This window comes from Pseudorca crassidens, chromosome 3 (genome assembly GCF_039906515.1).
Source record: "Pseudorca crassidens isolate mPseCra1 chromosome 3, mPseCra1.hap1, whole genome shotgun sequence".
NCBI lineage: Eukaryota > Metazoa > Chordata > Mammalia > Artiodactyla > Delphinidae > Pseudorca > Pseudorca crassidens.
The window spans coordinates 63146991-63158161 of record NC_090298.1 but is presented as its reverse complement, the minus strand read 5'-3'; the positions used below and the strand labels follow the sequence as shown (position 1 = coordinate 63158161).

At 42.8% G+C, this 11171-nt stretch overlaps 1 protein-coding gene across 4 annotated transcripts in view; it reads left to right on the top strand.

Moving 5' to 3' along the window:
* Window positions 1-625: 625 nt before the first annotated feature.
* HOMER1 (homer scaffold protein 1) overlaps window positions 626-11171 on the top strand; it is a 125343-nt gene continuing 114797 nt past the window's right edge. Inside the window, exons 1-3 of one of the 4 annotated variants that reach the window (XM_067731095.1) lie at window positions 626-764; window positions 1685-2004; window positions 4960-5210. In XM_067731095.1, coding sequence (XP_067587196.1) covers window positions 5116-5210 — 95 coding nt within the window. In that variant the 5' untranslated portion in view covers window positions 626-764; window positions 1685-2004; window positions 4960-5115. Of the gene's footprint in view, window positions 765-1296; window positions 2005-4959; window positions 5211-11171 lie in introns of those variants that run through there. The other 3 variants (XM_067731098.1, XM_067731097.1, XM_067731096.1) reach the window with 3 other exon arrangements.

Sequence of the window (11171 nt, the reverse complement as noted above, 5' to 3'; positions counted from 1 at the left end):
CGGCTGTCTCCTGCGCTTTGGCCTTTAAGGAGAAGCGAGAGCAGGTGGGCACAGAAGAGCTCGCCGAGTCCTCCTCCCCCTGCTCCTTCCCTAATTTAGCAGTACTTCCGGCCGCGTGACATCATCCCCCGCACCCCGGTGACGTGAACGGCGGGTGACGTGTGTGCGGAGAGGAGCGCGCTGACGTTGCTATTTAAAGGTCCTCCTGCGGGGAGGATGGAGACTCAGCGAGAGCACCCGGTGTGGGGCGCGGAGGAGGCTGTGGCGGCAGGGAGCGGGGCCAGGAGCCAGCAGAGGAGCAGAGCGCACGGCACGCGCGCCGCCGACCACTAGGGGAGGGGGGAAAGGAAGGACGGACCGCCGGACCTGCCGCCCGGCCTAGCTCCCCACGAGGGCCGGCTCGGCCCGTGACCACCAGCGTCCCCGCCGCCCTCGCAGCTGCCGCCTCCTCCCGCTACCCTCAGGGCCCCGCCGGGCTCTCGGGACGGGTCAGCACCCCAGTCCCTGGTGCCCGGCCGCCCCCTCCCGCGAGCAGGGGGAGGGACCGCACTGCTCCCGATTCTCCCCGCCCCCTCCCCCGCCCCTCGCAGCCAGCTCCGCTGCCGCGCTCGCCTCTTGCGGGCGGCGCTGACCTGGGAAGCGGCGCCCTCCGCTCTGTGAGCGGCCGGTGGAGGCGGAGGCAGCGGCGGGCTTCGGGCCGCCCGGCCAGCGCTGCTCCGCCGAGCAGGAGCTGGAGGCCGGCGAAGGCGGGCGGTGATGGAAGTGTGAGAAGGAGGCGGCGGGGCCCGAGAACTGTGAGGCGGCGTGTGGCGGCGGCGCGTGGCGGCGGCGCGGAGCGGGAGAGGCGAGGAGCAGGGGTGGGGGCGCTGGAGCAGCGGCTGTTCTGCGGCTTCGAGCCCCTTTCCCCTGGTCCCGACGCGGGATTAGCCGCCCGCCTCGGCTCGGGCGGGCTCCCGTCGACCCTTCAGCCCCGTCCTTCGCCGCTGCTCGGCCCGTCCCGGAGCTGGGGGCAGGGTGCCGGGGGGCAGCGTGGGGCTTGGCTCTCTGATTCATTCATTCTCCGCCGCCGGAGCCTCGAACTTGCGGTGCTCCGAAGAGCGGAGGGAAGAGCGGCAGCAGCGAATGAAGGGCCGGGCGCGAGCCGGGCTCCATTGTGCTCGGCGGCGGGGGGCGGGCAGGGGCTGAGGGAGGTGGGATCCGGCCCCCTCCCCCTGCTCCCCGGCGTGCGCTGCGCCCCCAGCCTGCTGCCAGCCTGGAAATGGCTCCGTGTGTTCTCCTCGGGAGAATGAATCGATCCTGCCCAGCCTTCTCTTCCTCCTCCCCGCCTCCTCTCTGCTCCCAGTCTTAGGAGGGGGGAAAAAAATTAAAAGACAGATTCCAATGTGGAGTGCCATGCACGTCGCGAGCCGCTGGGTTTGCACTTGGAAGAGATTTTTCTACATAGCTTTTTCTAATGTGAGCGCAGGGAAGCAGTGGCATTACTGCGCTTAGGATTTTTATTTTCTCGTAGGGATCTCTCAAGTGCTCGTCGCATTGGGTTGCACGCTCCACCCCCAGGGACCTGGTGTGGTGGAGAAATTTGAACCCGCAGCCTTAGTAGCACCGAAAAGGCCGAGTTACCTGGGCTCTCCCTGAGTGTGGAGGAGGACAGGAGAGAAATGACAACTGAACTCATTTTTTATAGGACTCCGTGAAGCTGGATTCTGCATTTCCCGATTCATAGACTCATTTTGTGGAATAGAGTTGACCGCCGTCTCCTCCGCGCAGCATTTTAACTCTAATAAGCAAATGCCACCTCTGTTTGAACATTTTGGTATTTCCCAGAGAGAAATCATTTTACCTAAGGGAACTAACTGAATTTTCAGCATCACTGAAATACCTCCACAAAAGGATCTCGGGGGGTGGAAAAGCAACTGCGAAATAACGGACGGAGAAATTCCTTTGGAGTTGTTCCGTAGCATAAGAGCAGAAACTTCCGAGCAAGTTTTCACTGGGCAAAATGGGGTAAGGATTTTGTGCTTAACCCCGCTTCGAGTCTGTTTATGTATGTGTGTTACTGAGCGGTGGTGGTGAATTGTCTGTGTTTTATGTTTTCAAACAAATTTGCCACCTTGCCAAGCTGGTCGTGCTTTAAAAATATAGGTGTATTAACCTTTTAAGAAGTTATTTTTGTGGAGTAACACCGGAGGCCGTAATTAAGGAACATACGTCTATTATTGTAACCAGAATGTAGCTTTATTAGGGGTATTTAAGAAGACCACACGTACTGCCCTTTCCTGGTCGAAGTGCCGCAGCAGTTTATAATCAAAGTCGTGTTCTCTTAGGTTTTGTTGCCGGTATCTTTCAAAAAGAAGTCCTGCGTTCTCTCAGTACTTTGAGAATAATCAGGTGCACAAAGGACAATTGTTAAGTAATGAGTGGTTAGACTACAGTCCTTGAAAATGATCCAGTGTAAATTGTCCTCACTGTGCCCTCCTTTTTGCCCTTGAATAGCCGAAGCTAAAATCTATAGAATTGCTCTATTGGGGCATTTAAAACGAAAATCTGAAAGTCTTAGGAGGAGTCCACAGTGCCCTGCATTTAAAGATCAGAGCCTGAATAGGAAACAGCTTTTTGTTAAAGGAACTTGTTCACTTTCTCTGTTTTTTTTTTTTTTTTTTGCTTTTATGATCAAGTCTTCAGTTTGTGTTAACAATGTCAGATGTATACCTTCTTTCAGATCCAAAGTCAACCAAGAGTGCCGTTTTCCTACCTTTTTTAACTTTTCACACAGTAACTCGATAAAATGCTAGTGACTCTTACTAATTTAAGCCAGACTTCCATAATATATTAATGGAGTAATGATCTAGTTTCATTGACAGATTTTCAATGATTTTTTGTCAAAGAGGAACTTCTAGAATTTTCTCTCTCTCTTTTTCGTAGTTGAATAAACACATCTAAAGTGTAGTTAAGGGACAGAGATTGAAAGGACAGACACTGAAATTCGTTGTGACAGTTTAGGGGTGTGCACACCTAAACTTTCATTCTTAGAACGTTCAGAGGAAAGTTCTTACTAGTACTACCCTTTTTTGTTGGAATTAGAACTTGAAGTTCATAAACTTAAGTTTGAAGATGTAGAATGTACGTTGTAGGAGTCCATCAGGAATTGATGAGAAGGAGTGATACTTGTTTTTAAAACTTAAATGACAAAGTGATGAGAATATATATAACTTGCATGATTTGGGATACTGCTAACAGCAATTAAAATACCTCATTCTATTTCTAGTGCTGCTATTAGTAGCTTGGTGATCTGAGGCAAATTGCTTGACCTTTGTGGACTCTTGTTTTTTTAATCTGTAAAATGAAGGTCTTAGGTGAGTTTTAAAATTTTTTCCAGCCTGTAAAAGTGAATTATTTCTTTTTCTCCTGCAGTTTTCATAATTGCTGTTGGTTTCTTGAAGTAAATCTCTCAGATGGAGAGATTTTCTCTAAGCAGTTTTGAAGCATGTAAGCTTGGAAAATAATGGCATTTGAAAAATGTTTTGGATGAATTGTACCAATTTTAATGAGAGAAAATACTGACAAATACTACTATTCAAAATCTTTGAAATATGGCTTCCCTTGAGAGTCCGCAGCTCTTCTGTTTAAAATGTGTCAGAGAAGAAAAATCAAGTGGCAGTTTTTCATGTTGAAGGCTGCATTCTCTCTAAGCTGTGGAGTGGTAGCATCATGAAAGAAAATTCATGGTTTTCCACAACATTTAAGCTGCATGAATGTCCATGGTTTTACCAAGGGAAGCTTGAGATGAACTTAAAACGAAGGGGATTGGTCTTTAAAACATGAAAATAAGCCCCTGCACATAGCCCAGATTTTAGATACTTCAGTGTAATTAAATGTGTTTATAAACTAATTTATTAGTCCTTAATAAAGTCTTAAAGGTGGACTGGAGAGGCAAAGGAGTGAATGTTTATGGCTTAATTTTTCTGCAAGTCTGCATTTGGGGCTGTGACTCTCAGTAATAGTGACTTGTTTCATCTAAGTTGTCAAGAGAAGGCATTTGTGGAAGTTTCCACACTTAGTAGGTGTTTGTACCTAATAAGTGTTTGTGGAATAAGCACAGCCTCCTGCACCTACTTAAAACAAAAGGGAACAGAGCTTTAAATGGCCTTTAAAGTTTTACCTAGGCAATCCTAAATTACCTTACTCTGACAGGTATCTGTATCTAAAATTTAATATTGTGGGTGGAGAGTTTCATGTTTTATGAATATATTTTTGACTAATGTTAGGTTATAATAAAAATTTATCTCTGCCTTAGTTTTGGATATAATTGCAAGTCTAGGGGCAAAATCAAAACAAAAGGAATGATTTTGAAAGAAAATGAGTGATTAGTTCAGGCCAAAAACAAATCTAAGGCTCCTGTGATAGTAGTTTATGAACTATGGTGGAAATGAAAAAGAACAGCTGAAACTGACAGTTGGCAGAATCTGTCAAAGTATCCTGGATGCTGCCTGAGCTGTTTTTAATTACAGTGAAGGTGGTTGAAGTATTGGTTTGTGAAATAGGTGTATCAGAACCCCTAAAAATGAGAGCAGGTATGTGAGGTAAAGTCTAGGAAAACTTCCGGGCCCCAGCGAGGAGCCCTTGTTAGGTATGACCCCCCAGCCCTCCAAGTAGTATCTCCTAAGGAGAGCAGTGAGTCAGGAGCTATTTTGGAATGATGAGAGTAGGCAACAGAAATCACATAACTTCAGTGAGGTATTTCATGCTACCTTTTTTTTTTTCATGCTACCTTTTGTTTTACTTAGCTCATATTGGCAACTTAGTGATCTCAACAAGGGAATATTCCCTCCCCCCTCTTATTAAGAGTGAGTTATTTTTAAAATGTGACTTTCCCTGCCAATGAGGTTGATAATGCTCTTTGTGATTTATCTCACCTGCCTGTGGGCGCCTCTGGAAACCCTCTTCTCCGCCTTTCCTCAGATAACTTCCTGAAGCGTGGAAGTGAGTGCTGCCTCATTGCAACCTGAACCAAGTCGCTTCTTTGCTGGGAGAGGAAGCTGACACCTCTTTCTGCCCCGTGCTACTGGGTGCTGCTCTCCGGGGACTTTAGCTAAAACGCAGAAATCTTGATCCAGCATGCACTGCAATCTGAATGGGCTTTGTTGCAAAGGCAACCACTTAATCACTTCTAACATCAGGAAAGTTAGATGGAAGTCTGTTCCTTTTACCAGGTTTGAACCCCTATCATGTGGCATGTACAGCAGCTCAGTACTGCTGATACAGAGACCAGTAACATGTGCTTCTTCCCTTAGGGAGTTTATAGCTTAGAAGTTGATCTAGGATAATTACCTGAATGGAATTCATGGCAGTTAAGCGACTGACAAAAGTGTCTTTATACTTAGTTGTAAACTCAGTTTAGTTTTAAGTGATTAAATGTCTCAGATGAAAAGGTGGTTAAAATCTCAGAAGGTTCAACATCACTACTGCAGTGTGTTTGTTTGTTTTTCCAGACCTATGGTGTTTAGTTGAAATATTTATTTTTAGTTACTCCATTGCTTTGTTTTGTTATTTTAAGATTAATCCAACTCACTGGATAGAAGAGTAGGGAAAATGAGTTCCAAATATTTAAGTGTTTCCTGATGTAATTTTTAAATGACTGAATATAAGGCATTTTAAGTAGCTTTATTTCTCAGTTAGGATCTGTTTAGTTGAGTGAAATGTGCAGTTTCTTGTTTGTGTTGCATATTTGTAATGACCCATGGCTTATAAAGTGACCCTATAGTTTACGAGATTCATTATGTTTGTGGAATGATTGAGATCTTCCTAGAAATCAAAAAGACTTCTCTGTTAAGGTTTGAAAAGTTGAGTGCTTTTTGAGACAATATAATGTTTCATCCTCATTAAGTATCTTCATTTCGAAAGAATCTCCATGTGATAAGCAGCATTTATATACATTACAGGAATTGAGATAAAATTTTCCAATCTTATTGAATGGGCATTGCAAGAGTAAGTAAAACTTTTTAAAGGCTAATCATTCAGTGGTCTTTAACATGTGTAATCATATAGAACTGAATCTTTTAGGTTAAAAAGTCTTAATTTTCACAACATATCTCTGTATACTATAAAATTAGGACATCCATTATCACACTGTTAAAAGAGACAGATTTATCGGTGAACTTGTGCTCTTAATTGCAGTTTGATTTTCCTTTCTTCATCCATCATAAGTCTAACACATTGGTTATTTCTGTGCTCCCTAATAAAATATCTGATTTGAAAAAAAGATGAAATTGATGAGAATCAGTGTTGCTTGTTTTAAGCAACATTTTTTAGGGAAGCAGTTGAAATTAATCACATGTATATGTTACCTTTTTTTGTGCTTTGTCATTACCCTCCACTTGTATTTTATTTATTTCTCATCTTGTTTTTAAAAATCTCACTTCTCTGGTAGGTATAATTTAGAATTACTTTTACAGGTACAAAACTAAATTACTTGGTTTTTTTTGGCTGCGTTGGGTCTTTGTTGCTGCTTGCCGTCTTTCTCGGCGAGCAGGGGCTACTCTTCACTGCAGTGTGTGGGCTTCTCATCGCGGTGGCTTCTCTTATCACAGAGCACGGGCTCCAGGCGTGCGAGCCTCAGCAGTTGCGTCTCACGGGCTCAGTAGTTGTGGTGCACGGGCTTAGTTGCTCCGTGGCACGTGTGATCTTCCTGGACCAGGGATCGACCCCGTGTCCTGGCAGGCAGATTCCCAACCACTGAGCCACCAGGGAAGTCCCTAAATTACTTTTTAGTGACCTTGCAAAAGAAAAGAAACAAACTATTCTTTCTCATGAGGTTTCTCCCCCCCACACACACACAATGATTAATTGTGAACCCAGTATGGCTCTTGTGTAGCTAAAAGAATTTTAAATATGTAAAACAAACATTTGACTTAGTTAAGATCTGAATTTCATTTACACATAATTATCTTTTTTAAGATAGGCTACTGGAAGAAGGCAAAGCATCATTGTTTTCTTTTTTGTTTCAGAAAATAAAATTATAAAATCCGAAAAATTAGCAGTCTAGCCAATACTTTCTCTTCATAGTACAGTTTACCTTTGCACTTTCTCTAGCTTTTGAAAAATCACTTTAATCTTTTTTTTTCACTTTAATCTTTTAACACCTAATATTAGCTTTTTAAAAATTGCTTTGCTTTATGGACATTTTCTTTTAATGTTCTTCCCTAAAACATGAAGCATTTCCGTGTTATCTTTGAAAAGAGTCGGCACCAGTTCCTTAAGGCAGAGCAGTTTTAAGAATTGTGGACTTTTTGTGAAATTACCAAACAAGAGTTAGAAATTAAACACAAACAAAAAAAGTGTACTGAGGGATCACAGATACCAAACAGCTTTTATTCCTTTATTAGGTTGTTTTAAGTCATGTTTATTATGTCATGGGCACATCTGGATCCATGTGTCCACATGCCTCAGAGTCCAGAAGGCTGTGGAAGAGAGTGTTCTTGACCCCCGCCCCACCTATAGAAGGGCTTGCTCCTCATTTGTCCCTGTCTTTAGTAGGAGGGCGGAGATAGATAACCACAGCTCTGGTATCTCTCTGAGTACCGTACAGTGTGTTTCCTAACCACCTAGGTCGTAGCAGAGCACACACGTGCAGTGTAAGTTGAAAGAATCTGGGGAATTAGACCCCACTCTTAGTGTACAGAAAATGCCGATTCCTAGCAGTTGGGTATAAGTTGGATGTACCAATTATTTTTCTGATAAACTTTCTTGGTAAATTGTTGGATCCTTTAACCTTTACATTTAAGCATGGCTCAATCTTACTTAAGTAGTGTTGCCTTCCTTCTGTTTCATTTAAGAAGTTTAAGACGGTTATTTTGAATAAGGCTTTTCTGTGAGTTGGAATTTGCCCTACTTACTTTCAGTTTCCCCCATTAGGCTCTTAGTAATGGTCGCTAGGAAATTATCTTAAGTGGATTTGACTATCAAAGAGCTCAAAGTACTCATACTAGAAAATTTCTGTCCGTGTTCCTTTGTGGAAGGTAAGTCTGTACATGACTAAACTTAGGTAGGACAATTATTTTGAACCAACTGTAATACTTGAGTGTGCTTAGCTTATCCTTTTACGTTTCTGTGCTTTCTTTTTGCTTATCTTGTAAAACTGCTGTTTTCTGTCCTCTGTAGTTATGAATCTCTGTCATATGACTTTTAACATTAAAATTCATGTGCTTTGCTTAATCACCCTGCCAGCTCCCAAGATGTTTACAGAATGAGGATTCCACTTACTCTTGTGTACTCAGTTTTGCCAGGGATCTGTATACATTCAGCTGAATGGAAAGACTCACAAATCACCCTTCAACTCATCTTCCTTGAGGTTCTGTTGATTAAAAAAAAAAGTTCTGGATCTTGCAGGCTGCCTTTTTTCCCTACTCAACTGAAAATATATAGGATTTTAGTTGTCTATTTTTATTGTTGCTTTCATTTACTATTTTTTAATGCTAAATTGACATTTATTGCTATGCCTATGTTAATGTGAGGGTAATAAGACATTAATGGAAATATTGCTACTTAGTTTTACTTGGTAGCATATTAGTATATTTGGAGTAATTAGTATATGATCTGTGGTAAACTGTAGGTTAGTCATACGGTACAAAGCTAGCCTGAAAAATATTTTCAAAGATGGTGCAGTGGTCGATTAGAAACCAGGATGCAAAGCTGTATATTCTCCGGCTTCCCTGGTGGCGCAGTGGTTGAGAGTCCGCCTGCCGATGCGGGGGACGCGGGTTCGTGCCCCGGTCCGGGAAGATCCCACATGCCGCGGAGCGGCTGGGCCCGTGGGCCATGGCCGCTGAGGCTGCGCGTCCGGAGCCTGTGCTCCGTAGCGGGAGAGGCCACAACAGTGAGAGGCCCGCATACCGCAAAAAAAAAAAAAAGCTGTATATTCTCAACTATATAAAATACATCTGTACATGCATAAAAAGATTTGAAGGAAATTCATTAAAGTGCTACCATGTTTATTTCTGGGACATACAATTGTGAAATTTTGTTGAGTCTTTCTGAATCTTTAAGTTTCTCTGTGATTAATATATTAAGTTTTAGAACTTCTCTTGGGTTTAAAGAGTGAAGGTCTTAAAAAATACTAATATCTACAGTACAGAGTTATCAGGATCAGTCACTGTTCCTACATATACATAGATACTTATGTGTTTGTATCAATTTTAGCTTGTTTATCTCAAATTTTATTTTTCTTTTCAAAATTGGCTAAAGTAATTACACCAATGATAGCAAAAATGGTTTCTTGTTTAAGTGTAAGGAGTAGTTCAGAATGTTAGTACTAATCTCCACTTTTTTTGGAGCCAGAGCTCAAAAGGAAAATGTGACTAGGGGAGGTCATGCAGGGGCAGAACATGTGCTAGATCTCCAGCTCCTTGGGGTTCCTACCATTAGCTCAGGGGATCCTAAATGGATGCTCACATATACAGACTGATTTATAGGGGGTTTCTAACCCCTCATAGTTAAAAAAAAAAAATCTAATTTAATGTAAGCTTAGTGTCTTGATAGTGAGTTTTAACTAAATGGATGTTGTCTTCCTTTTAGATGGTACTGAAAGAAAGTGCATTCTAATTTTAGCGTAATCAGTGTCTGCTCAATGCATTATATTTTAAATACATTGAAGTCTTTCTCATAAATGAATTGAAATGTTATTACATATGTTTTGTATAGTTTCCAAAGTTGATTCTACAGTGTAAATTCCATCAGTCAAAGCCCTGTTAACTGCTCTTGTAGTTAATGGACACATGAGCCTCAAGAATGTGTGAGGAAGCAGGGTCTACTTCTCTGAAGACTTCAGACCAGAAAAAGAATGCTTAAGATGTTATCTTGAAACACTTTTCCTAGAGCTTAATGTTGGACCATGAGACCCATAAGTGGAAGGATCACTTGTGGCCTACAGTACAATTTCTGAATCATCATGCAACAGCTGTAAGTTGTTTGATTCCCTAGAATTCATAAGAGACAGCTGGGCCTTATTGTATCCAGATTTAAAATTGTTATTCTTTCTGAATCTTTTCCCCCAGAGGTCCCAAACTCTAATGCTATCATTGGCTGGGCAGAAAAATGTGTGAATATATAAGGCAGAAGGCAGTAAGGATTGGTGGGGACCGTGGGAAAGTGAAGAGAGCATGTCCTGCCTGAAGGCATTTGTAGCCAGTGTTCTAAAAACCCTCTGGTGAAAGAAATACACCTGAAGCCTAGTCTCTTATTTATTTGGCACTTTTTGAGCTCCTACCATGTGTTAGTGACTGTGATACTTTGATCTAGGTTGGATACAGTAGGTTTGGAAATGCTTTAACTCTTGACTCAAGAAGGAAGACCAGAGCATAGCAGGGTAGCGGCAGAAATTCACACTAGATTAGTGGTTCTCAAATTTGAATTTGCATCAGAATCACCTAGAGGGCTTGTTAAAAACACAGATTGCTGGACTTCAACCCACGTTTTTGATTCAGTAGGTCTGGGAGTGAGGCCCACGAATTTGCTGTTCCAATGACTTCTCAGGTGATGTTGATGTTGGTCCAAGGACCTTACTTAGAGTCACGGCGTTTGAAAAACGAAGCTTACGTATGAGAAACTTCTGTCCATTCAATAGCCTCGATGATTCTTGAAGCTTTCTTTTCTCTGCTTGCAAATTGAAAAACGTTATAAATTTGAACTAAAGGGGGAAACCTTGATTGAACCTTTTATCTACTGTTTATAAGCTAAAAGATCCAGGACAACTTGAAACTGATCTCTATCTCTTTAAACCTGATTACCTCCAGCAGTACTTACCAGTTAATGCCACTTGCTTCAGAGTGACTTCTGCTTTCTGGCATTTCGGAATGTATTATTTCTAAACTACCTGACACTGCTTTGACTTCGAAGGTTTTTTTGTGATTTTTTTAAAATTTATTTTTATTTTTGGCTGCGTTGGGTCTTCGTTGCTGCATGCGGGCTTTCTCTAGTTGCGGCAAGTGGGAGCTACTCTTCACTGCAGTGCGCAGGCTTCTTCTGTCACGGAGCACGGGCTCTAGGCGCGCGGGCTCAGTAGTTGTGGCTCACAGGTTCTGGAGCGCGGGCTCAGTAGTTGTGGCGCACAGGCTTAGTTGCTCCGCGGCATGTGGGATCTTCCTGGACCAGGGCTCAAACCCGTGTCCCCTGCACTA